Raw genomic sequence first — 27,432 nt, 5'->3', positions numbered from 1 at the left:
CGCAGAAAAGACCAACAATTTACACATGAATGGCATATCTTATATATATTATTTTTAGCATATGGTTTGAAGCAGTTTATGAGATTGGATACAACATACTTAAAGGATAAAACAGAACAAATATCATTTAGAAGGAGGCAAATGAATAGGCATTGCAAGTGATCTCATTAAAATCACTCTGATTAAATACTGAATTTTGCCAAATTTTGTGACAGATGAGGTAAAATGGGAAAACACCCATGTTACACTGTTTTTCTTATTTTTCTTACTATGAGTTTGGATACTCAGGAGTTTATTTCCAGGGTCCTTATGAAACAGACACTGCGTAACCCCCTGGCCAACATCCTCATGGTACACTTTTTCAGTTGATACAAGGACTGATTAAATGGGCTGCCCCAGCTTTGACCTTGGGGAAAGGATGAATGTGTACCCCCCCAGTACAGCCCAATGATGATATTTCTTCTCGGGACCAAGTTAAATGTTCCCTCTATTGATCTTCATTGTCTTAACACAAGTGCAGTGTTGGAACTATGGGGAAGGGTTAGCAAGACCTCTTTCTGTCTCACAAACATCAGGCGTCTTCGGTGAGCCATTGACTAGTGCTGGATTGTAGTCAGGACTGAATTTTCTATTCATTCTGGGCTGCTTGAAGTGAGAGCTGGTTATGCTGCTGCTAGTTATGAAGGTGGCTCCCAGCATTGTTACATGGATAGGACCTTGCCTTCTACTCTTCCCTGGAGGCCCAGGCTCTCTCCTGACAAGCAGCGGCTGAAAGGATGCCTATAAAGAACCGTGAATCTTCTGCATCGCTTTGTGACTCGATTGAGATATCTGAATTCTGCCCCAGTGAGATGGGAAAAAATTACTCCTGTTGGAAAATAGGAGAAATACTAAGAATTTAATGCCTTGAGCAAGATAAGACTTTGGCTTGGTCCAGTGCAATAGCTGACTTTAAATAGAACAGTATCCCGGTGGGTCCTCCATGATGAATCAGCTACAAAACATGCCTAAGTGGCAGCCTAACGATTTGATCTTTAGAAGGGGCTTATTTGGTATTAAATATTCAAGGGTTGGACAGTGGCTGGCAAATACATTTGTTTAGTTTAAAGCAATCCAGGATTGGGACTGCATCTATTATGTCTTTGTACCTGATTTAAGCAGAGGATTATAGGACTGGTTCAGATGATACAAAAAGCCTAAAATCTTTATCATGGCTATGGAATCGGGTCCCTGCTCAGTTCTTGACAGTATGCTCAGATTGTTGAAAGATTAATGAACACTACAAAGGCCCTGAAATTGCCCTGGACTGTTTTCTCCCTGAGCTCGAACAGAGTACAACGATGGTTAGTAGCAGAATAATTATGCCTGAAATGGTATTAGGAAATGACGTTCTTTAATTCATTGTGAAGACGGCTATCATGGACTCTTCAACGGATGTCTCAGAGACCATTTATTGGGTCAGTACTTTGAGGAAGGAAGAATACTTCCAGAATTAAAGATGTGAGAGATGTCACTGTGTCCCCACTCTGAGGGCACTAGATGCAGAAATTGTCAGGGAAACTAATTGGGCAAGGGTTGGCGTCCAACAGTTGAAAAGATCTTAACAATTCTGAAGTTAAGAGATCTCTTGTCAGGACCTTTTCAAATTCTTAGTGATTAATGAGGCATCTTAGATTGGATGGAATTACTGGCTTGCAACATGAGTAGTCCCTGGAAATCTTCAAACTAGGAAGAGATGATTATAGATCTCTTTGCCTTCATAGTACGAGAAGGAATTTAGGAATGTTGAACATCAAGGGCATCCTTTTATGTCATCCTTTGGCTGCTGATGGATTGTTACGTTCAGTTCTATTCTAAAAGCAAGGTTGGGTCAAAGATGGCTTAAGTGTAAAGGTCTTCCATTGTTCCTCACCCCATATGACCTTGCTAAGATAGTCAGAATTACCTCCTCCCCCCCACCCCCCTCTAAATTTAGACTTACAGAAGAATTACATCTCAGGGACTTTTCTGGTATAGCTTCCTATCCTATTTCTTTGCCAACATCAGATTTAATGTTGGCTGGAAAGCTTGGATTCAATGCATTTGAATACATTTGTATATCTACTGTGTGCAAGGAAGAGAGGGAATAAGCATTGGGGAAGGAAGAGAGAGTGAAAATACAAAGATGAATAAAACACATGATCCCTTTCCTCTAGGGACTCAGCATCTACTCTGGTCAGCAAAACAATTATCCACTATCCCGATACAAGGGAAAATATGGTGGATATAAACTATTTATATTATTACAACTAAAGACTGGGGGAGATTGAGGGGTGTGGACTTTGGTCTTTGGTCCAATTCAGGCTGTAGACGAGATCGGACACATTCAGGATGTTATGCCATTCAGTTTTACCCTGAGGATATAGCTGATTGGAATTTTGTGTCACGTGTGGAGTGTGAGCCCTTCCACGTCTTCTGTCAGTTTATGCCCCAGTGATGCTGTTCTTATTGTTGTTCTATTTCATTCTTCCCCACTGCAGTCTTCCTCTAAACCATACTTCTAGATACTTCCTTTCTGGGTGCATTTCCCAAGATTGGCCTATGATTACTCCCTTGTTCTCAGAAGTGAAGATTGCGAGGCGGCATCTGAAATGAGATGGGAGTTGTTAATCCAGGGTGAGATAAGGTAACACAGTAAGCACTGCAGACGCCTCGTGGTACATCTCAGAGGGCAAGTGAAAGTAGCATCCCTGAAGCTGAGGTTACTCCTGGTTACACATGGTCACAAATCTTGACTCATGGCAGAGTACAAAAGCAAGTTTTGATCTTCCAACTTTTCATTCAGCCATAATGTCATCTATTGGAGGGTCTAGTTAGAAAATAAATCCACCCCCTTTCCATTTCACCTGCCTGTCCAAGAAAGTACAAAGGGTGCTGGGTATCCAAGACCAGGTTGTTATGAGGTTGCATAGGAAAGTAAAAGTTGTCACAACATTGGCATATCCTCTAATTAACTACTTATAAAATTGACCTCTACTCAAGGATCTCTTCTGTGTGTCTGTTCCTCTGAGCTCCCTCTTTGTTGGTCCATTCCTTGCTGATTGCCAGATGATGTGCAGATCCTGTAATACAGTGCAAATATAACATAGTTTTTCTTGTGAAATGAACTTGCAAATGTGGCTAAAGATGTAGAATATCCTGATGATACTAAAAAAATAATTATAGTGCTGAACTGTTAGAATCTGGCTAATGAGGCGCCAGCATAATTAGACCACTGACAAATTGAAGAAGGGGTATTAACGAGGACAATGACAAGGTGGGACTTCAAAAAAGTACATTTGGACCCCAAAGGTTAGGAGAGGCCCTTAGGAAAAATTGATGACTCTTTCTAATATATTTGCAAAAATGAACCTCTTTATGTTGCCGAAGTCAAAAGTGAATTCAAGGATGTTGGATCATGTTATGTGATTGGTCAGAAAAAGTGTGCCCCAAAATGTCAGCAGAATCCATTTTTGCTTTGTTCTAGTTATTAGGGCAGAGTTGCGGTTATAACTTAAATTTTGTGAAATGTAAAATAAAATATATCTTAGTTTATTTTTTAAGATAAGATTTTCATTGCAACTTGCTCCCTGCTATTTAATATGTTTGGTGTTATTTTAAAGTGGGTTCACTGAGCTGGTCCCTTCCTGGTATGATTATTCTACAATTGCCAGAATATTGCAACTTTTGAGGAAGTAAGTATATATACCAGGTTCTGCCATCTCAGTTAAACCTGAACCACCTGGTCCGTTTAGCATGACTTTTTTGCTCCAAAAATGCAATCACTTTTCTAATAAGAACAAGTTGGTGTCCTTATTATTTTACATCCCGTTTTCTGAAATATCTACTGTAAATGTGGCGTATTTTGGAAATAGATTGCAAAAATCAATCACTTGGATATCTACCAGGTATGAAATTGAAATGTTCTAGCCTTCCCAGGAAAGCACTGCTTGTTCTTGGGCCACATGCAACCACTGGAACAAATTTTAACGTGGCCAAACCAATAAATGACAGTTTCCCATTAGTACATGACCTTCTGAGAGCCAGGCAGTGACTTCCAGATACAGTCCAGAGACCACATTTCCATGGCTAAAATCAGCCGATCCCCAAACACTTGGAGAGCTTTGCTCTGACAGACTGTGCCTTATAAGTTGTATATAATTACTCTCAATTCATCTTTTGTTTTACATAGTGATTAGCGGACTTTTTCTTCTTTGGAGATCTTGAAGCTAACATGCCTAAAACAGGACTTTTGATTTTTCTTGCTCAACTTGCCCTCCCTCAGCTTTATTCTTCCCCACCTATTGCCTGGTCCAAACTGCCATCATCTCTTACTTGGACAATTGCAGTAAGTTTACTTGGTTCCCTGCTTTGATCCCCGATTCCCTATACTGTTCTCAATACTGCCACCTAAAGGATCCTTTCAAAAATCTGTTGGATCATATTAGTTCTCTGCTTGGAGCCTTTTAGTGGCTTTCCAGAATAAACATTCCAAAGTCCCTATTCTTATTCTACAAAGACCTGCAGATCTGACTCCTGCCATCTCTCCGACTTCAACTCCTAATACTTTGTCTTGGCTCACTTTGCTTCAGCCCGACGGACTTCCTTACTATTGCTTGCACAAACAATCACACTCCTGCTCAGGGACTATATACTTAACTCTTCTGCTGTTCTGACCTAGACTCACTCCTCACTTCACTTGGATGCTAATCTGCCCAGAGAACCCTTCTCTGACTTCCCTAAAATAGTATCCCCTGGACTGTCTAAACCCTTAAACTTTCTTGTCCTCCATTGTACACCACCTCATATAAAGTTTTATTTGTTTGTTTTTATTATTGCCCTTCTCCCTTTAGAAGGTCAGCTCCATGAACACAAGTGCACGGTTTTGTCCTTTGCCTTACCCTGGGCATGTAACCATGCCTGGCTACCAGTAGGTGATGAGTAAATATTTGAAACCATTCTACCTCTGAAACTTCCATCAACCGTGTAGAAGAAACACATATAGGCAGTCCCTTCTGCTCAATATCTCTCTGACTTTAGGGACTGGCATAACCCATTGGATGGACTTCTGGTTGGTTGCATATTTGGGGCTAAATTTAGTGGGAAACACAAAGGAAGAAGAAAGACCCGCTATGAATACTGGAATAAGCCGGTAAAGATGCCTTGAATATTCATTTGTAGTTAATTTCTTCACGCATACTTTTTTTTCTTCTAAGTCTTACCACGGCTATTTGGATGTGAATTTTACTTTTCTAACATCTCTCCCCCTCCAAAAAGAATACAGGGCTCTGTTGTATGAATGCGAGATAATGTTTATTTTGAAACAGGCTTGATTGAATTTATCCACTCTTAAATTTTGAGCCAGAGGTGAAAGTGTTGTTGTTGTTGTCGTTTTGTGTATTAATGGAAGGGGCAGTTTAAATGACACCTCACCATGAAGATGCCACTTATTCTGAGTGAGAAAGAGAGCGAAGCGTGGTACGAATGAGGACTAGGGTGAACCTCTGGCTTGTGCATCCGCCCCTGGGTTCAGCTGACCTCAGACCATTTGGCTGTCCTGTGTGGTATTTACCTTCCAATACCGCAGCTTCGTGACTGCTTTTTACATGGAGCTTTCACATCACACACAGGTTTCTTCCACTGTGCAAGACGGTGAAGGCCCTGCGACCACATTTCAGTTGCTGTGTTGCCCGTGCCACTTTTCCTTCCCGTTTTGTACTGAAAGCGGAGCGTGATGCTGAAAGCGATGTGGCAGGTGGTCATGGGCAAAGGCCGTGGGAGCTGATCACGCTGTTCTGTATTAATAGTCCTGTGAAAGAAGTGGCAAAAGTTCAGTCACAAGAGGGGATAAATATTTGCCCGCTCATGAATCCGCTGCTGTGCGGCGGCTATATTGGGACATACCCTCCAGGGAAACGCTGTCTTTGCAGACAGACAGCTTTTTCAGAGCTGCCCCAGAGGACCCCCGGCTGCTGTGCTGAACATTCCTGCTCCCACAGTGTACGTGTTGGAGAGTCACTGTCTCTGCAGTCACCCCCGCCTGTGAGACCTGGAGTCGGTGCTGGGGCGGGGAGGGACCCAGGAGTCAGGCCCCAGCTCTGCTCTCCTGTGCAGCCTTGGGCCAGCCTCTGGGTTCCTCCGGGCTGCAGTTGCTGGCTCAATACAATGAGAGCGCCCGTCTTTATGGCCTGCCGCTATTATTCTCTGTAATTCTCTGGTTGCACTAAGTCGTGTTTTTCCTAGTCCCCCACCTCTTGGCAAACAGAGATATATATCATCTTACAGGACACGCCATTCCTCTTGAATACCAGGGCTCCATCCCATGTGCTGCGTCCTTGTGGGGGGTTAGGGGCTGGGAGCCAAGGAAGGAACAACTGCTCCTTCAGAGGTCAGCGCTCAGAGAGCAGAAGCCAGAGGACTCAGACACCAGGAATTCTATTTACATTTATAACAGCAGAGGCCAGAATCACGTAGAAATATTAATAGCTTTGGGCTTTAGTCCCAAAATTGCAAAACAAAAAATGCCATTTGCTTGGAACAGAACCTTTAACTCAGACTTTTCTGGAACTCTTCATTTATTTCTACTCCTTCAATAATAATAAGTTTAAAAAGCCTATCCTGGCATATTTTTTTTTTCTTTTTTACAGGGGGGAGGAAATAGGGGGAAAAAAGCTTGTTGTATTTATTTTAATATGAAAAACGTTGCAAACGTCATGACTTTTCCTCATGAAGATTGTATATAGTTAACAGGAAAAATACCAGTGCACACATATTTGTAGCTTGAATCACCTCTTGAAATGTCTCATGGCTTTTCCTCTTAAATAATGAAAAGCAATCAGCATTAAACCTCATTAGGTTTTTAGCAACTGTTGCAACTTGATCATTCTTTCTTTTAGGTCTTTGGGATGTCGGATCTCTGCACTCCAGTTCAGGCTCCGTGCTATCTTTAGCTGACCCCAGCACCTGAAGGGGAAAGTAGTCATGTGCCCTCTCCCTATTTATAAAGATTAGAGGTATTCTGTCTGAAATAGGAGTCTCAGAATAAGTGTCCCCATAGGTGATTGTTTTAAATTCAAAGCGCATTTCAAATTTGCAGTATTTTCCTCAATGCAGGGAAGTCGGGATGAACGATGGCACGGCCTTGGCTAACTGTGCCTGGCTGGCGGCACCGGCATGGGTTGAGTCCTGCCTTTATTCTCAGAAACTGAGCTTTGCCTCCGTAGCAAAGGTGTCGCTGTCATGGTGCCTGGGCGAGAGGAGGGCCAGGGTTTGACGGCGGGTGTGGTGGGCAGCTCCTGCCCAGAGCCCTGGTGATGGCGGGGAGAGCAGTTCTCAGCCAGTGATGCTTTTGGGACGTCTTGTTCGGCCTCTGTCTGCAGCCAGGCCTCTGTGAGGTGGGGTGGGGGGGATGGGGGGTGCTCTAACCTATCAGGAGCTCTCAGACATCCCCGGGAATATAAGAACATGGGAAAAGCATATTTGCCAACTTCCTTCTGGAAGGAATAGTGAGGGGTTTGGGGTGGAGCGGAAGGAGGTAGGGTGGGGCGTGACACCTCCAGTGGCAGTGACTGTAGATGTTCGTCCTGCCTTTGAGGAGGGTCGGTCTCATGCACTCAGGTTTGAGATGTGCGGGTTTGGGAGCAGAGCTGAATTTCTCAGGACCGTGGAGGAGGTGAAGCTGTATTCTACCACCAGTGCTAAGGATTAATATGAGGCAGGCCAGGCAAAGGTTGGCTTGGGACCACAGCTTAAACAAATGTTCCACTTGACCGAGGGGCAGATCTTTAAAGTATCCTAACCTTGCTGGGTGCATAACTAACCAGCTGTGGGGGTGGGAGAAGTTATGTGGCTTCTAGTCTGGAACAGCTTTCCTTATCTTCCTCAGTTTTTCTTGGCTAACTATGGAATAACAGACACTTTTTGTTTTAGTGTTTTGTTAACATTTGCACCAAGCGCCACTGTTGGGCTAGCTTAGAGGACCGTGTGAGACAGTGTTGCCTGAGAGGGTGCCCGTGCTTATCTTTCCCCTTCTCCTTCGTGCTCCCCACTCTCCATGGTCTCCCCTGAGATTACATCCTTAGCCATTCACCTGTACACCAACCTTCGTCTCAGGGTCTGCTTCTGGGGAAACTGATCCAAGGAAATGCTTTTTCACGGTGTTCCCCAAACTGCCCACCAAAGTGCCCTGGAGGCTACAGAGAACCCCCAGGGTATCATGGAGTGTTTGAAATTTTCAAGGAGAAGAACGCTATGCAATATCTGTCAGATACAGTGCCAACTACTCAAGGTGCTGTATGATTTCCATATTAAGATTGGGCTACCTTCCTTTTGATGATGGTGTATGTTTCTGAAGCTGGGTTTTCCATGGCTGTTATGACAAAAAGCAAGTACGAGGTGAAAAGCAGGTGGAAGAGGAGAAGGTGGTGGTATCCAATCTGATCACAAGGCTTGAGAATTTGTTTACTGTTTACAGGAGCACACACACCATTAGTAAGTAAATGTGCTTAAGAATGAAATAAAAATATTTTTCTTAAAATGTATGCGTATAATTTTTTCAAATGGATCCTAGGTTATTAGGGCATAAGTTCTTGTTAAGTCAAATTTAATTATTGGAAATTTTAGCTATTTCTTTTGGTCAGGCGCTGCCCCTCAGTCAGCAAGGGCAGTACAAACCAAATGATGATGGCAGTTTTTATGCATTTCACACTAACATGGATTAAGTGTTCAGGTACCAAATAATAGTCCTTGTTGTAGATTATGCTCGAAATAAACTAATGCTTTTCCTTTGTGTGTCCCTTATTGTCCTGCACTGTTTTGTGTTGTTCATGAACTGTCACACTGGCCTCTTCATCACGGGCAAACATGCTTTCTCTTGTTTTCTTCTTTCAGAGAGTGGGTTAATCGAGCCCCATCTATTCACTTTCTGAGAGTATTAATCTGTCTGAGACTACTAATGAGGGATCCATGTTATCAGGTTGGTTGGAAAAAATAAAGGTAGTTTTTACTTGTTATGAAGATGAAGTAAAGATCTGGGATCATGTTAGCTTTTTTTTTTTTTTTTCTGTCTCACAACTCAATAGCTTTCAAATTTAGGAGGTATCTCAACTGCTATTTAAAAAGATATGAGAAATAATTTAATAGGGACAAACAAATCTGTATGTTTCTGCTGTATTAACTATGGTATTAAGTGGATGGGACTTCTGGTGTATGTTTAAACCATTGGCAGTTCAGGCCACACCTTTGAGTGTGTTCAAGGCTAAGCAGCTCCCTAGGTCAAAGTCAGCAGTGACAAGTGGGGGCCTTCTCAGGGAGTTCCCGAGGCAGCCCGTGGGAAAGGCAGAGCCTGCAGTTTTAGCAGCTGCTCCAGAGTCCAGGCCCTTGCCCACATCTAAGTTGGAGGTGAGCACGGGACCTGCTGCTGGTCTCCGATGAGGGTTGTGAGGCCGAGAAACTTTCCCCCCTCTCACTAGTTACTTGAGTGTGCTGCTGCCTCTAGTTTAGTGTTTCTTAAATTTTAACGTGCACAGGAATCCACTGGGAATCTTGTAAACACTGATTCTGACTCAGCAGGTACACACTGAGGCCCGAGTCTCTGCGTTTCTGTGAAGCTTCCAGAGGATGCCAATGTCACTGGTCCATGGCCCACACGTTGCACAGCAAGGACTTGGTGCTTTAGCAGTGAGGCTCTAAAAAACAAGCTTCCCTAACATTTCACCCAGACCTTCAAAATTATTTCTTCTAGTATCGGCTGGTAGACAGCTGCTTCCATAAAGCAGCAGTTCTCAAACATCTGTGTGCGTCAGAAACACGTGGACGACCTGCAGATCGCTAGGGGCCATCCCCACAGCTGGTCGTTCAGTAGGTTTGGGGAGGGCTGGAAAATCTGCTCTTCTAGTAAGTTCCCAGGTAAAGCTGATGCTTCTTGTCAGGGGACCACAGTTTGAGAACCACTGTTCCAAAGCCTCAAGATCGCTTATTTAGTCATTATTGTTACTGCTTGCCAATGTTAAATATTTAGAACGTTCCTATTCTAAATACGCGCTTCCGTGTTTTCACAGATTTTTTCCCCCCTAAGAAGCATCTCCTTTTACACCCTGTCCTGATGAGCTACTAGGAAGCTCAGGCCACTCCAAAGATCTTTTACTTTGGATTTGGTTTTACTGATGAATTGTTGGCGTCGGAATGCGTTTCTCTTCATTACCCCAATAACTATCTTTTCCAACCTTGGCACTTAAAAAAAGCGTTTCGTACTAGTCAGCTACAGAGCCCGCTCTGATTTGAGTCTTCTAGGATTCATGGTGGTGCCACCTGTTTCCGTTAGACGAATCACCACTTCTTCGTTCTGTATTCTAAGCTGGCCTTGTGCTATTATAGTTTAGTGAGCCCTTTGACTGCGTGACTCAGGGCATTCTCCAAATGGCTTTCTGTCCTGGTTGCTCAGAGATTTTTTTGGGAAGACAGCATCCTTTTTTTTTCCCCATGACCAGCCGTACAGAACTATGCATTCCATGTATTTCTGAAGGGCCGTTTGCAATTCTGTGTGCAGCGTATGTCATAACGGTGGACCACGTGTTCCATTTTGCCCGGGTCAGTCCCAGTATGTGTTCCTTGTTCCCACTTAATTATTAATAACGTCTCCTTTCACTCTCATGAAGGTAGGTTTTTAGCAGGGGCTCTAATTTTCTGACTTATGGAAGTTAGCAAAGTATTTGCCTCAGAGATTTTCTGTTTGTTTAGAAAATTGATGACCGTTGTGTCCTACTCTGCTGATCTCCATCAAGGTATTGCCTTTCTTAGTCTAGTTCTTGATGGATCGGGACACGGTTGATTGCCCTGCTCTCTCCAGGAAAGAATTCAGTGACCTCATTGTTTATGGGATTTTGTGACTAAACACATATTAAAATGAAGTCCTTCCCCGATTTCTAGTCTTTCCATAGAAGGGTATTCTCTCTGAATATCTCCTCCTGGCACTCTTTCCACAAAGAAGAGCGTGTGCTCAGGCGGTTGTTGAACATCTTGAGTTGCCAAGAATTGTTGGCCGAAGTCACAAAGCTTTGCTGGGGTTTACTGTAATTTATGCCAGTTAATCTCAGCGAGCCTTCATCCTTGCTAGGCATTCCTTTCCTCGCTTGTTGAGTCTATGCCGCAGGATCCACAGTGGCTGTTCCAAACCCTGTCCGCTTCTCATACTCCGATCCCCTCCTGACCCTGTCATCCTCACCAAATTACAGCATTGTCTGCTTTCTGGGAAAACCAAAGCCATTCCACTGGGAACTCTCTTATTATCTCTTCTTTGTTGCTTGAAATATTAGGGTTACCTTGAAGCTTTATGTTCTTCTTGTCTCAGAAGAAATATCCCTCCTCCTTGCCAAGGCTTACCCATCTATCTATTCTCTTCATTTCTATGTCAGTGTCTCCCTTTCTATTTTCTATTATTGTGAAAATGTCCTCTCCTGGACCCAGATGTCCCTTCGAATCTTCACCTTCCCTTCATTACTACATTTCTTGAGAGGCCAGGCTATATCTCTTGAACGCACTTCCTCTCTGTCAGAACTGATGGGCTGTATTGCTTTCATACTGAATTCTTGTGAACAGGGTTCTCCCTGGAAGCCATGTTTCAGTCAGCATCCCTTGATCCAGAGGTTGCAAACTGGTAGCTCAGAGATTGGATCTTGCCTGCCAGAGACTTTAGTATATGCTTAATGGAGACTCCAGCAAGAAAAAAAACTGGAAGGAATGAAAGAGAAGCCATTTTGAAAATATGGAGTGCTTAGGGTTGTTTGCAATTAAAGGGAGACACGTGGTCTGAGGTTTCAAGTATGGTAGGAACCCCAAGCAGGATACAGAGAAATGGCCACCTGGACTTTACTGTGAAGCCATAGTACATTGCTTATCGAGGATGAAGTGAAAATCTTAAAAGCTCCTAAGTACAATTATCTTAGCAACCACAGTAAAAAGATGGGCAGGCTGAGTGACCTTATCCCAGCACCTGCATTTCTCAACTCTCTTAGCAGCCCACAGGCTTCACTGCATTTTCTGTTTGTCTCCACCGCTCCCAGGAGGCCATAGCTCTTCCTTAGCACTTTGTGTTTTTCTGTATTACTGCTCTTTTTCTTGACCCTGCCTTCCTAAATGTTAACCTTCCCAAAGTTCTTTATTTTTTCAAGTTTATTTATTTTGAGAGAGAGAAAGAGAGAGAGAGCGAGCAGGGGAGGGGCAGAAAGAGAGGGATAGAGATAATCCCAGGTAGGCTCTGTACTATCAGCAAAGAGCCCAACAACTCGGGGCTTGATCCCACGAACTGCGAGATGGTGACCTGAGCCAAAACCAAGAGCCAGAGGCTTAACCGACTGAGCAACCCAGGCGCCCCATCCAAAGTTCTTTTCTTTCATCATCTTCTCCCCTATCTCCCATGCTCTTGGCTTCAACTATCGTTGTTGGCATTGTTGTTTTTTTGCTCACAAGTACATACCTCCAGTCTCCAACTTTTCTCTTCATGAAAGTCACAAATTTCCAGGAGTATTTTGGACGGCCATCTGGATGACACAATAGTGTAATGGTTCTCAAAGTGCGATTTGGGGACGGCTTATGGATCTCGGAAACCCTTTCAGGGATTCTACCAGGCCAAAAATATCTTAAAAATAATGCCACGGTGTTGTTTGACTTTGCACACTCACTGTCTTACATATATGCAGTGGCGTTCTCCAGAGGCTGTGGGATGCATGAAAATGTCACAGCTCTGATGGCTGACGGAACATGTGCTTGTCTACTCCTCCTGTGTTTTAAAATGTTCGCACTTTTAACTTGTAATATGATAAGTAGATATACCCCACATAAACAGAACTCCTTGAGGTTCTCAGTAATTTCTAAGAGTGTGAAGGAACAGAGACCAAAGAGTTTGAGAAGCACTGTGGTGGTGCATTCCACTCAGTAACTTTAAAATGGAGCTCTTTGATCCTTCCTCTCACCTTGAACCTTCAGAAGCAACTCTTAATCTTTTTAATGGCGCTACCTTGCTTCCAGACTCCAAGGTAGGAAACTTTAAAACATCTCTTGTATTTTCTTCTTACTTATCCCCTACAAATAGAACCTACCAAGGTTTTCAAGAGTACTGCTATTCCATCTGGAAAGATAAGATGCCAGCCCATAGAGGGGCCTAAAATCAAGACCCAGAAATGAGCAGTGTGGAACCACTGTTGAGTTTAAGCAGAGGAGTAAAGTGATCACATTTGTGATTCACTGTTAAGGGCTCACTGCAGTGTGCTCGACATTGATTTGGTTGCTGATTAGGTGTAGGATGAGAGCATCCAACGTCACTGACATCTTCGGCCATTGCAAAAATAGTGGTGCATAACGACATCTATTTTGGTGTTGCACTGTGCTCCCTTTTTAAAGAACATACTCTTTATCTGTATTATATTATTGTATCACTTTTTTAAAAAAAGGAAAACCTCGGAAGAGAACAAGGACATTTGTTCACATACGGCACATAGGACTGAAGGTCAGATTGACTTGGGGACTTTCTCCAGGTCATTAGGTTCAGAAGTACAGCAGCCAGTCTTGTGACTCTGTGGCTTGTGAGCAGGGAGAAAATGCTGAGATCTGACAGGGCACTCGGGAGGTGTTGCTGTCATCCAAGTGTGCGGTCATATTTGCTTCTCAGGTTAGTAGTCAGAACCATTAAGCCCAGGTATGCGCATGCGTAACTTGTGGTTTTGGTTTGCTGCAGCTGACACTCTCAGGTTAGAGCAATTCCATTGGTATGACCAAACGAAATATAGGGAGGACCCTGATTCTGTGAGCAATCTCCTAGCCTTGCTCCAGTCTCCATAGGAGCATGGGGGGCCGAAGCGGGGAGTGTTTATTTTGTAAATGAAGGGCAAATTTTTGAGTATGTAACAACAACATTCTCAGAGAGTGACAGACCCTCTCTCTCTTTCCTATACGTCATAACAGTGCTTCTCCAATGGTGATCCACAGGAGTTAATACTTATTCAGTGAAAAGACATGTGCTTCAATTAATGATGTTTGGGAAAAACTGCACTCAGTTCTCCCATTGGAGTCTTATAATGCATGGCGGGGTGTTCAAAGCTCTGAGGGGCCCTATGATAAAACCAATTGTCAAACTCTGTTTAAAGTATTATTTTACAAGCTGATTTGAATTTGGCCATGAAATTATTACTATTTTTTAAATAGAATGTCTAATGCTACCCACTGCACAGAATAAAAGGGTTATTCCCAGAACAGAGTTTGGGACTTAGTCCCAAATTGTTAATTCTAATTATTGGATTGATATGTTACTTGTCAAGGTAAAAACTTAAAAACGACCATGACCATGACCAATCATTTAAACATTATTCTCTCCCGTGGTGTCTTTTCACTTCCAAGCCTTCAAGTCAACAACTCCCAGATTTCAATCTTTTGCTCTCACGTCATTTTCCATGGTCTTTTGTACTTTTCTCAAGTGAATATCCCATCAGTAGCTCAGTATGTCCCAAATCGAGTCTTCTCTAACCTACACTAGACTCTTCCCGTCTCCTTCCTTATGTCTGTTAGTATCTGCCACCCCTTAGTCCCCAGGCTCAAATAGGTGACGTCTTCTACTTTGTTCCCTTTCTTCTAGCATGTCTTCATGTTTACTTGATCACACCACTTCACAGACTATCTCTGCCTCTCCATTCTCCTTCCCACTGTCACCGCCAACCAACTGGGCTTCTAGGTGGCATTCTTTCCCTTTCTGGTTCATTCAAAAACCAGAAGGAAGTCCCCACAGCTTCTTTCTTTCTTTCTTTCTTTCTTTCTTTCTTTCTTTCTTTCTTTCTTTCTTTCTTTCTTTCTTTCTTTCTTTCTTCGTCAGAGAGCATGAGCTGGGGAGGGGCACAGAGAGAAGGGAACAGAGGATCTGTAGCAGGCTCTGTGCTGACAGGCTGACAGCAGCAGGTCCGATGCGGGGCTCAAACTCATGAACCATGAGATCATGACTTGAGCCGAAGTTGGACGCTCAACCAACTGAGCCACCCAGGTGCCCCCTCAGAGCTGATTCTAATCATCCCTCGTTCACACATTTTCATCAGCTGTCATGGCCCTCATGACAGAGGTCACATTCAGGCTCACATCTAAGCCCTCCCACAGTTTGGTCCCACCTGGCTTTCCTGACATTATTCCCAGTAATGCCCTTCATGGAATCACAGAAGTGCTTCTCCTGATGTTCTTTCTGCACAACTTCCGTGCACCTTTGGACCTACTGTCCAAATCTCCCTGGTTTTCCCCAATTTCTTCTCAGCAACTCTATCCAACCTTCTATGCCCTTTCAGGGGCTGCCATCCTTATGACATTTTCCTTAGTCCTCTCAGCAGGATGTTATGTGTTCCTCCTGGAGCATCATAGCACTTCATGTATAAGTGTTTTATAACGCTTACCAAATTCTGTCTTGAGTGCCAGTTACTTGTATATCTAGCGTATGCTTGCCTAAAGCTCAGTGCAGTAGGCCTCGGTCATCTTCACTGCATATTTGTGTCCCCTTCAGAGCCTAACACGGGGCTTTTATGTAATAAGAATGAAAAAAAAAATGTTGAACAAACATAAGGAGTTTTATGTGTTATTTTTACATGTATAAAATATTCTGCCATAACTAGGAATAATGTGTACAATATTCTTCTGTTTTTTAATTGTAGCTCTTCTACAGTAAAAACAATGATGAAAATTCAAATTAGTAGGCAGTCACAGAACTACTTTTTTTTTTTTTTTTTTTTTTTAGAGAAAGAGAAAGAGAGGGCACATGAGTGGGGGAGGGACAGAAGGGAGAAGGAGAGGGAGAATCTTAAGCAGGCTCGACGTTCAGTGTGGAGCCCAGTGTGGGGCTCGAATCCACAACCCTGGGATTATGACCTGAGCCAAAATCAAGAGGTGGATGCTCAACCAGCTGAGCCACCCAGGCACCCCACAAAACTATTTTAAATTGAGTTATAAGTGTGGCTTCATAGTTAATTGAAACATGGGTATGTTTAGTGTTTCCAAATTCACTTCACATCGAATAAGGAAACCTTGACAAGGAGGCCTGAAGAATCTGAGCCTTTTGTTCAGCCTGCCCACTCAGTTGGCTTCATGGTGGAACTAGATTGTTCTTCCCCACACTTGAGCACTCATCACCATGCACGTCCAACAGAACTGGAATGATGGCTAATATTTGTATTTCAAACGACTTCCTTGTAGGCATGTTAAGGAAAGAGATGCCAGTATAAACAAACAGGTTAGGGCCACTTGAAACACATTTGCCTGAAGATGAATGTCAATATGGATGATAGGAGAGCATTTGCTGTTAGTAGAGTTCCAAGCTGGCCCCTCTCACACCTGCAGCCTCACACCCCGGTCTCCCCCAATTACCACTTTTAGAATAGTTTTGTGAAATGCCTTCTTACTGGGAATTGGATTTAAAGACCTGCATCAGGAGACGCTTACGATGATTATGCTTACCTCTGTTTAGAGTCAGGGTTTAATAAGACCATTATCCTCTCCATTTTAAGGAGGAGTCCCATAGAGCAATGCTTGCCAACTTTTACTGTTTGTGGATTACCTGGGAATCTGTGGAGATTCAGAGTGTAATTCGGCAGGAGATTCTACACTCCTTACTAGCTGCTCTGTAAGGCTGATGCTGCTGTCTGTGGACCACACTAGGCAGAGGCCCACAGGAAGGTCCTGGGAACTTGGTGATGCTGGATTCCATTCCTATCCAGGCTGGTCACTTAGGCAAAGTGGCTTACCTTTCTGGGTCTTAGTTGTCCTAATCTGCAATGTGAGGAGGGTGAAGGGAACGGTATCTAACAGCCCTTTCCAGCTGTAATATTTTATGATGACATGAGAGGAAATAGAAAGAATGAGGAGTCAGGCTGAAGGTCTTATTAAGAGTTTGTCTTAAATGTGGTACAAATAACAAACATTGAATTTATGTTAGAATGTGGACCTTCAAAAAATAATTATGTCTCATGATTTAATCAAGAAATTGCATGTAAAATAACCTTGCCCTCCACCCTCATCTTTTGTGTATGTTCTGTTGTTTTGTTTTATTAGGAGATACTCCATAGCTTGGGCGGGATTGAAAACCTAGCGCAGGTAAGATTCCTTTGTGGTGGCTCGTCTTGCCTTTCCATTTCACGCCATGGCTCGGGGCGAGGATTACGTAGGTGTGTGACAGCAGATGGCTTTCCTACCTTAGGCTGCCGGCCAAGGGGAGGAGCAGGCAGGGTGGATAAGTGTGCGAATGGCAGGATACTCACAGAGCAGGAAGGGACCCATGACATTTTGTTCCAGGTGATTTTACCCAGCCTGCCGAAACAAGAAAGTTCTATAAAAGGTCACATGTCTTTAATTAGTAATGAAAAGAAATAGGTGTTGGCTGGCAGACCAAATCCTCAGCATTGCACATACCAGATGAGGGGAGAAAATAATTGGTTATGAAGATGCTTATCATTTTTCCACAAAAAAAGAATTCTCGTGCTCACTGAAATATTTCCAAATACATGACAATGTGAGGAATGGTTTTAACTTCACTTAGTTTTCTGCTTTTGTAGCTACTGAGGGAAGGCAAACAGGTAACTGTATATGTTGAGCCAGTTAAATATTAGTATGATAAAACAAAATTTTCTAGGCAGGGCATTGGGTTGGAACAGCCCATTCTCCTAAAACCTATGGCATGTACAGAAAGAATGATTTTCATAATAAACCAATGGCCCTGCAAACTCATTCCATATTAATGGAAGATTAAATTTAATGGCAGTTCAATGCTAAACCTATCTTATTTTATTATATTTTCATTCCTAGGAAATTGCTACATCATGTCTAGTTTTTATTTTTAATTGGCTGGGGGCTTACCTCATTTAATGACATAGTCTTTCATAAAATCATATTCTAAAGGATCCTCTTATCCACCTTCATTTCCCTTGTAATATTAGAAATCTATATGTGTTACTCTGAGCCTATTTCTTATTATAATCAATTATCTACAGTGAGGGATTATCAGACTACCCCCTACCCATTTTATTCTGATTATTGGTATATGGGGTATGATGGTTGTGTGTGTGTGTGTGTGTGTGTGTATACATATACATATACATATACATATACATATACATATACACGCATATGTGTGGTATTTGGAGGCAAATTACACCACGAACTCATTTAGTTACGAGTCATTTGAGGACTTTTGAGAGTTTACATAATCTTTCCATGGTCCCTCCCTGAAATTCAGGACATGCAAGAGAAGGTGAAGAATCTAGAAACTCAAGCTACCTTTTGCCCTTAAGTGAACCTGGCCCAGGGACCCGAGTATTATTTGGTGTATCTGTTGTGCCATCTACAGCTCATTTTCAGAAGTACACATCTTGTCCTTCATCTGCTCTCTTGTTGGTTTGGTCCCTCCTGCAGTACATGGAGATCGTGGCCAATGAGTACCTCAGCTATGGGGAAGACCAGCACAGTGTGGACAAGCTGGTCAACATGACATGTAAGTGTTGTCGCAGGGACACAGCAACTTTCCCGATTTGCTAGAATGAGCAGGATGGTCTTTTCAGCAGGAAAAAGGGTACTTGGAATACTTATGAGTCTACCCATCTACAGTCATGGTATTGAGAGTCTATGTCAGTAGTTCTATTTAGTGGCAAAATATACCCGGAAGGAAAATTTCAGATCACAACTCTTACCTTGAAAAGCCCAGTTTCGGGTGGAAGATTTTCAGTGAGTACAGGCCTACTTTAATGCAACAGAGACTTCCATAATGGCAGATTTGGGTAAAAATATTTTTTGCTTTCTTTGATGTCTATTAAAATGTCATAGGCTATTCAGTTTTCATCTATAAAATTGGGTTAATACTAATAATACCTACCTCATAAAATTTAAAACATTGTGCGCATAAAAAAAGAAAGAAAAAGACCCTGCTGTAATGATGATAATGTGAAATCATTGGTCTGTGGGTGTGGCACTCAATCTTCTCTCTTTGGAAGGCCCCACCTTCCATCCTCTCCAGGTTTGACGATCTGTAGGCCCCCTGTTGTTGTTGGGTGCTGGCCCATTTTCTTTGTGTGAATGGTCTAATTTACAGTGTTTGTTTCCACGGCAGCACACTGATTCTCAGTTAAAGGGAGAAGAGAGTATGTCACAAGCCCTCGGCACCAGGAAGTTTCTTTGAGAACAGCTGTTCTCTTCAGCTGGGGAACCTTGCTGTGGCCATCACCTTCACTGGCCTCCCCCCTCCTCTTTATACTTGAAATCTTTATAGGGGGGAATCTTTGAAGAGTAGGTTTCACTTTGAACTTTTAGAGGACCCTGTTGAGGACCTTAAGGGGAAGGAGATGTTTGCCTTTTTTGTTGTCTCCATATTTATTGTTATAATACTAATATATGATAATTATTAGTTGAGCTTAAGAGGTAATTCTCAGAATTAAAAAAAAAAGAAACCAAAAAACTCTGTTCCTTCTCCCTCCATTGTTTCTTTTGTGTCATCTGTCTTCCCATTTGCCCTTTCTCTGCTTGCCCTTCCGGTAATTCAGACCTGAGTTTCTATGAATACTGCTGCCTTTAAGCACCGAATCCCTCTTTCAGCTATTTCCTTTCTTTATAGATATTTTTCAAAAACTTGCTGCTGTCAAAGACCAAAGAGAATGGGTCACCACAAGTGGAGCCCACAAGGTGAGCCGTCCCAGAAGGAGTGAACACTTCAGCTCCATATGTCAGTGGATTGCTGCTGAATTTGAGAGCCCCACGATCAAGTTTCTTATAATTATAGTTCACAAAATCTACCCTAGAATTGTACATCTCTGCCAACCCTTTTATATTCTTTATTAGTCTAAGGAGCATATATGGAAATAACATACAGGTTTCCTGAAACTCTTTTTTTTCTTTTTCCTATGCCACTTAAGAACAACCAAGTTCATTGTTTTATTTAAATGTTGCTTGAGAAACCCTGGCTATATATATAAACTTACCCTAGGTGTGTGTTAACAAGTAAACAAATAAAGCGTATGTACACATCTAAATACATTCCATATGGCACATGGGGTTATATTTGTTTGAACCGTATGAAATTGTCATGTCTATATGCCAATTTCATATGGTTCAACTTTGTAATCAGATGGCATAGTATTACAGGCATCTGGATCGAATATGTATTTCAAGATAAATGAATGCAGGTTTAATTAAAACAGACTAAATTTATATTTATAGTAAAACTGTTTAGGTGGGAGCTGCCTACAGCCAAGTTCTAATAATCTGTTGAGTTGTCATATCCCAGGAGGTTACTTCCTAGCATGTACCAGAGCAAGGTTGCCTAAAATGTGTTCACACATGCTGCCCATTGTGTAGGAGATGATTCTGGGTGATATACAAGTCAACACTTTTCATTTTGATAGCCACATGTATTTCACCGATACTATCACTGAGAATTTAAGGAACATTTTGAGTAGCGTTAAGGAGGATATGCCAAAAATTGTGGAAGGGATATGTCAGGGACTGAAGTTTGGGGAACATTCTATTAGAAGATAGAGAAAAAAGTGAGAGAAGAATAAGAGGAGGGGATGAGAGAAATGGAGATAATGATAGCTTCATAAAAACACGAATGAAATCATAAAGGGGAAAAATTGGCATAAAAGAAACCCAAATCTCCTCATCAGTTGTTGCACGGCTTACACTGGCCTGCAGTGTGTTTGGGGGTGTACTTTTGGGGGACTCTGAGTTCTAAAAGTCTCTGGGGAAGGGGACCTCAGAAGAGGCAACTGATAATGTACAGACTTGCAGCTAAGTCATGTTACTTAGGATGATGCCTGGAAGCATCGATTCATGCTCTTTCAACATCAGTTAGAAATCTCAGAGGCAAATGGAGTGCTTGCTAATGTTGATATACCTTACTTAGTTTGGGGGGGGGGAGTTTTCAATACTTTGGTGAAAAATAGTTCCTTAGTTTGGAAAGAGGCTACCGTAAAGCCTGGTTCAGAATGAGCTCCCGATGACTGGTTGCTACCAGTATTGTGGTTTCTATTATTACTCTCTCTACTTCTCCTTGGGGAGAGATCAGAAGAGGCAGAGCAGACCTCCTGAGCACATGAAAATAGAGGGAAGAGTGAGACCTTTGGCCGTGTAGCTTGGTGGCTTTGGCTTCCTGCCCTGGGTAAGGAATGGCTACAAGGAACTTGTCTTGAGTCTCAAAGCAGGAAGGGGCCCTACCCCCTGGAAGAGCTGGGTGTGGTGAATGTTTAATAAAACTCCTCTTGAGGTTAAGCTCAATGATCTTTGAAAGAAACATTATACCACCCAAGAAGCTTGTAGCACTTACGCAATGAAACTTTCTTTTACTTCATTTTTCAGACATTAGTAAATTTACTTGGTGCCCGAGATACTAATGTTTTGCTGGGTGCCCTTCTGGCTCTGGCTAGTTTAGCTGAAAGGTAAGTGTATTTTACTGTACTTTTCAGTTTCACTGCTGTAGCAGTTTAGGTGGGAGAGACGGAAAATAGATCAGTTTCTCTAGTTGCTTACCTACTTAGTTATAATTTGTGAAAAATAAGCATGGAATAGCATTAATATATAGAAGAGGATCCCGGACGAAAAAGTATCATTTTAAAACTTAAGATGGAAAGGAAAATCCCAGTTTAAATTTTTTTTTCATTTTTTCCTAACCGGAAATACTTACCTAGTCTTTTATCCAACCCTCAGATAACTTCCACTTTCAAAATTACCACAATTTTTCTTTGACAACTAAATCTCCCCAACCTTAAAAAACATTCTCTCCTATGTATTTATTTTAACATCTAAAACATTTTCAAACATTTTTACCCTTAATACAATTCTGGGTAGCATGTTCCCTTTATAGATATCATGATCAATTTAAGTAAAAGTGCTTTAAATATATTTTTATGCCAATAAGTGGATCAATGCTTTTTTCTTTTTATTTTTTTAAACTTTATAAGGAATAATTGACTACTCTCATTACATACGTTTAAAGTGCACAACATGATGATTTGATATACCTTATATATATGGAATGATTATCACGCTCACGACAATTAATACACTCATCACATCACCTCCTTAACTCTGTGTGTGTGTGTGTGTAGTAATTACACTTGAAATCTGCTCTCATCAGCTGTCAAGTGTACAATATCACACTACTAACTATAGTGTCCATGATCTACATTACATCTTCAGTATTCATTCTTTTCATTACTGTAAGTTTGTACCCTTTAACCTGTATTTCCCCCTCCTTCTAGCTAGTTGCATCTGGCAACTATTCACCATTTCAATCTCTGTTTCTGTGTCATCAGGTCTTTAATTTTTGTTTTATTTTCCATGTATCACTGATATCATATAGTAGTTACCTTTCTCAGTCTGGCTTACTTTACTTAGCATAATTCCTTCCAGGTTTATCCATGCTGTCACAAATGGCAGAATTTTGTTCCTTTTTATAGACAGACAATAATATTCAATTATATACGTTACATACACACACACACACACACACACACACACACACACACACACCTGTATAGGTCATTTTTATATCTTGGCTACTGTGAATAATGCCCATTATTACTTTTTTATGAACAGCATATGATTCTTTTTGGAGAAAGGGAATTATGTTATCATCATACTGTCATTAAACAAATTTGAATTTATGACATATGACATTTATTGAATGTGGGAATTTGATGTAGCCCTAGCCCATGGAGCTATATTGCTTTTTGTTTCTCCTCCTGAGATAATATGAGAACTGGAGTATTAGATAAATGGATATGGTAAAGTATGTCTTTAGTAATTACTAATAGTTTTTAATTTGTAGTCCAGAATGCAGGGAGAAGATAAGTGAACTCAACATTGTAGAAAATCTGCTGATGATTTTACATGAATATGACTTGCTTTCCAAAAGGTAGGATTGCTAATAGGGAAAAGACAATACCATAGTTGATGAAAATTATTATAATCATTTTTATGATGTCCTGTTATTTACATTGTTAACTGAAGTTATGAGTCACCTTGACATTTATTTTCTCTTAAAATTTTTATAAATAAACTAGAGCAGAGAGGGTGTATTGATTTATCTTTGGTTTTGCACCACTTCTAGATCTGGGCAAAGAATCAAATTATATAAGTCTTACAATTACATCCTTAATATTTTTGTTTATTGATTTTTTTTTTTTTTTACATCCTGTGCCTTTAAGGAAGAAACTCTGAGGTGGCTCTATTTATAGTAATTTCAGATTATATGTTGAATAAATTATTAGATCGCTAAAATCTATTTTGCTTAAGTCAAGTAAAATACATTAAGATAGCTACTGACTTGTTTCATGACCACCTGTTATTATAACTCTAAACAGAACCGAAAATGCATTCATTTTCACTTGAACTTACATATTGCTCTGAAGAATTACTGTATCCAGATAGTTATTGGGTAGTTTTTAAATGGAGTTGCAACCTACATTATCTGATACTTAGTTAAGTAAGTCATAATTTTCTCAAGAAGTAAAGCAGGTAACAGACATCAAATAATGAAGTCCTGACACGTAACCATAGTAAACCGCCTTGAATCTTTCTTCTCAGTTTCACCCTCTTTTCCAAACTATACTTACAGAGTTGCTTACCTGAGCCCATTGCTAGGAAACAGGCTCTGCCCAGATGTTAGAATGCCAGAGATGAATAGGATAGAGTGTATAGTGTGGGAGAGAGGACGGGCATGCTGGTCAGTGGTTTCACCATTGTGCTGTAAGTGGTGTGGTTGATGGGTTCACAGGACACCGTGGGAACAGAGAGGAGAAGCTCCCAGTCAGAGCCAGGGGTCATGCCAAGTTTCCGGAAGGAAGACGGAGTTATCTAGGCAAAGGGAGAGAACAAGTGAAAACAGAATGAGCTCCCACATGGAGGCATGAAATGGTCTTTGTTCGAGGCAGTGCATGGTTGGGCACAGCTGGAACAGAGTGCAAGAGGGAAAGTGCCAGAAAACTAGACAGTTAATCTTGAGTTAAAAATATAGCTAATTTTTATCCAGCTTTCTATATGCCAGGCCCTGCTCTAAGTGCTTTTGTGTGTTAACTCATTTGATCGGCACAATAACCCTGTCAATTTCCATATTTTATAGAGGAAGCAGCAAGATGCCTTTAGCCAGGCCACCGTGGGCTCTTTGTGCCGAATAAGAGTGTGGTTTTTATCTGTGAACATTATGGGGACTCCCAGGAAGATTTTAAGCACGATCAGATTCATTTTGGGGGAAGATTACTCTGGTGGCAGCATGTAGGGTGTGTGACGTGGGGAATGTAGCCACACAATGAGCTCCACTTAGAACAAGGAGGGAACGTCTGGTGTGGAAAGTTCGAGGAGATGAGGAATACTATTTGCCGAAAAACATATGCTCTGAATGTCAGAGCACAAAAGTTTGGGAGGGATTGGAGCTGTGAGAAATTGGCTCAGGGGAAAGGAACTGTAGAGTCGTGTGGGCATGAGAAGATTGGAGAGGCGAGTGACAGAGGGGCTTATGTCTTGGACACAATCAAGGATCGCAAGAATGGGAGGAGCGGCGGGGTTAGCCAGCTACATGACTTGTAAGAGAATGAATCTCGGCAGTTGCCCAGGAAATAGGGGGCCCTGAAGGCTCTTGATTGGCGGGGGCAGATTAGGAAAGGAGAAGCAAGCGTCTTGGATGATTCCGTCTTCTGATTTGGGAAATTGAAAAGGCTGTAGTTTCATGAATCAACACTGGGCACATAAGAGGAAGAGCCAACATGAAGAGGAGGATAATGACTTTGAGCTGAGACCCAGTGGGGTGACACACATGGTGGACTGCCATGTGGCTAGAACTTCTGGAGGTTGAGAGTGATGCCTGGGCCCGGCTCACGGTGCCAGGACAGAGCAGGTGTTTGAAGCACGGGAAAGGATGCCGCTGTCCAGCGAGAGTGTTTAGGGTTAAGGATGGCTCTATGAAACGTGCATCATCATCATGTTTCAGAGCTCAGCTGAACCCACCGTCACATGCTATCATTATCTTTATTTTACTGTACAGATACTCACTGGGCACTTTGCGTTTACTTTCCTTGCATTGTAGGGTTGTTGTTGTTGTTTCTCGTTTTGTTTTTGCCATTTGTGTTAATGTCTTGTTTTTGTAACCACCTAGTAAGTTTCTGAAGACTTGGGTGGGGCTTTTATTTCTTTTGTCTTGAGCACAATGCCGGTCTTATTGTATGATACGCGGTATCTATTTGCTGGTTAGTAGGTTTTTAGCCAGACCAGTGGGCTCAGAGTGAGGCTCTGACTTAGAACAGCGGGTCAGCGAACTCTGACCTGCAGGCTAAATTTGGCTCCCTGCCCATTTTTGTAAATAAAGGTTTATTGGAACATAGCCATGCCCTTGTGTTTTTATGTATTGTCTGTGGCTGCTTTTGCATAGATTGGCTCGGTTGGGTGGCTGGCAAAGCATAAAACACTGGCCTGCAATCCAGCCCCTTACAGAAAACATATGTTGACCTGTGACTTGGAAAATGTTACAGGGATGCAGTGATGATGGCTCTAGTCTAAATGTGAAGTCAATAACCCGCCGTGCCGGGGTTCTCATTCTCCTCCTCCCCCTCCCCTTTCAGATTAACCGCAGAGTTACTGCGCCTACTTTGTGCCGAACCCCAGGTAAAGGAACAGGTGAAGCTCTATGAGGGGGTACCCGTCCTCCTCAGCCTGCTCCACTCGGACCACCTGAAGCTGCTCTGGAGTGTTGTCTGGATTCTGGTTCAGGTTTGTGAGGATCCTGAGACCAGTGTGGAAATTCGCATTTGGGGAGGCATCAAGCAGCTTCTTCATATTTTACGAGGGTGAGTCAGAGGGGGCCTTTGGCCTACTCTGCCCTAGTCACTGAGGGCCGGGGAGCCTACCATCCAAGGGCACAATTGGTACATTGGCACATTACCAGCTAACTTCCTCCTGCTCCTTGGCCATTGCTGTCGTGGACAGCCATTTATCCTTGTCACAGACGTGCGTGAGCTCAATATCAGGGGCATGCATCTTTTAAGCTTCTTGGGAGCCCTCAAATATTTATCTTTGAATCACAAGCCTCCAGTTCCGTACCAGGAATATAGAAGGCCATCAGTCTGCAAATGTAGATTGAATGGAAACCCAAGAACCTGAAGAAAACATTTATCTTGCCCCCTTTTTCTTGACGTGCTCTATGCGTATTGTAATCCCAACAAATACAGTAATGTTCCTTTGAATTTGCTATTTTCCTAAGATGTCTGCATCTGCGTATATGTCATTCATCTACAAAGAGAAAGAAAACCTGCAATGAGAGAATAGAGGAATAACCCTTAGCTAAAAGGGGAGAAGACATTATTTATCAAATGATTAGCATGTGCTGACCCTGGTCCAGTTGCCCTTCTTTCCTCTCTGATCTTTCTTGCCTGAAGGTGGGTTAGCACCTTATCTGTCGTTCAAAAGTAGAATTCTAATGACACCCAAGACTTGAGCGCGGAGAAGGAATGGTTGGTTAAAATAGTTTAAAATTGAAATTTTCTTGAAGTATGTGGCAATAAGCGTGTATTAGATATATTGAAATAATGCATAAGGATATCTTTTGGTATGTCGGTGGGAAAGTTCTAGTACCTACAATTATCATAAGGCATAATTCAGCCTTATAGATACAGAATCAAAGTTGAAAAGGAGCACGTCTGCCTGAAAGGAATCACACTTGTAATCCGCAGTACATAAATAAAGCTCACTCTAATAAAAGCAGAATGACTTATTCTTAATACGACCAGATATTATCAAATCAGTATTATTCAGACTTTGCGCCTGTTGTACCTCTAGGGATATTATGGAACTCCATGTTGTCAACTTCATTTTCTGTGAGGACGTTTCCAAGTATAAGAACAGACTACAGAGATGTGAACAACAGCTTTGTTAATGATTTCTGTCATTACCAAAACAAAGGAAAAAAAATAGAAACTGTTGACAGTGTACTCACTTCTACGAATATCATAGGAATATCTCAATTTATAGTATAAATTATAAATCTCCCATTTGTACTGTGGCATAATAAGCTAGCTCCTTGGACGTTTAGCAAAAGTTTTTTATTTTTTTGTTTGTGTGTGTAGAATGCGGATGGTAGTGGTGGGCATTATGATTCACCAGTACGCCTAGTGCAATAGCTATGGACCACCCTCTCAGAGAGCACTTATTTTCCTTGATGATAAAGCGAATTTCTACCTGGTTAAGCAATACGTCAAAGATAAAACCTACCTTTTTTACCACTTAGAATTCAGTTTAATACAAGGCAGCAGTTTTCCTCTTTTGCTCAAGATGTAACCATCCTTAATAGAAAAGAGTTCATCCATGTCTGGAGAGTCATTTTGCCAGTCCATTTCGATGGTGCAACGTTAGAAAACTCTTCCCTGGGAA

At 41.9% G+C, this 27,432-nt stretch overlaps 1 protein-coding gene and 1 long non-coding RNA gene across 21 annotated transcripts in view; one reads left to right on the top strand and one right to left on the bottom strand.

Annotated features, from left to right (window-relative positions):
- Positions 1-27,432, top strand: part of NEK10 (NIMA related kinase 10) — a 230,936-nt gene that overhangs the window by 26,000 nt on the left and 177,504 nt on the right. For 15 of the 19 annotated variants that reach the window (XM_019810798.3, XM_019810797.3, XM_019810801.3 and 12 more), the window contains 7 exons: positions 8,908-8,992; positions 17,086-17,127; positions 18,442-18,520; positions 19,634-19,701; positions 21,373-21,452; positions 22,844-22,930; positions 25,629-25,853. In XM_019810798.3, coding sequence (XP_019666357.3) covers positions 8,908-8,992; positions 17,086-17,127; positions 18,442-18,520; positions 19,634-19,701; positions 21,373-21,452; positions 22,844-22,930; positions 25,629-25,853 — 666 coding nt within the window. Of the gene's footprint in view, positions 1-6,914; positions 7,032-8,907; positions 8,993-9,588; positions 9,697-17,085; positions 17,128-18,441; positions 18,521-19,633; positions 19,702-21,372; positions 21,453-22,843; positions 22,931-25,628; positions 25,854-27,432 lie in introns of those variants that run through there. The other 4 variants (XM_019810803.3, XM_045037709.1, XM_019810804.3 and 1 more) reach the window with 3 other exon arrangements.
- Positions 31-27,432, bottom strand: LOC109491552. 2 transcript variants are annotated; one of them, XR_002144980.3, is made up of 6 exons: positions 27,274-27,432; positions 23,643-23,871; positions 17,226-17,340; positions 5,591-5,827; positions 3,011-3,101; positions 31-2,625 (listed from the first exon to the last, which is right to left on the bottom strand). It is a non-coding gene; the product is annotated as an uncharacterized LOC109491552 (long non-coding RNA). The 2 variants fall into 2 exon arrangements; XR_002144979.3 differs by lacking the exon at positions 17,226-17,340 and having other exon boundaries at positions 27,274-27,431.

The sequence above is a fragment of the Felis catus genome, chromosome C2 (assembly GCF_018350175.1).
Source record: "Felis catus isolate Fca126 chromosome C2, F.catus_Fca126_mat1.0, whole genome shotgun sequence".
Classification (NCBI taxonomy): Eukaryota; Metazoa; Chordata; class Mammalia; order Carnivora; family Felidae; genus Felis; species Felis catus.
This window is presented reverse-complemented; position numbering and strand designations above follow the sequence as displayed.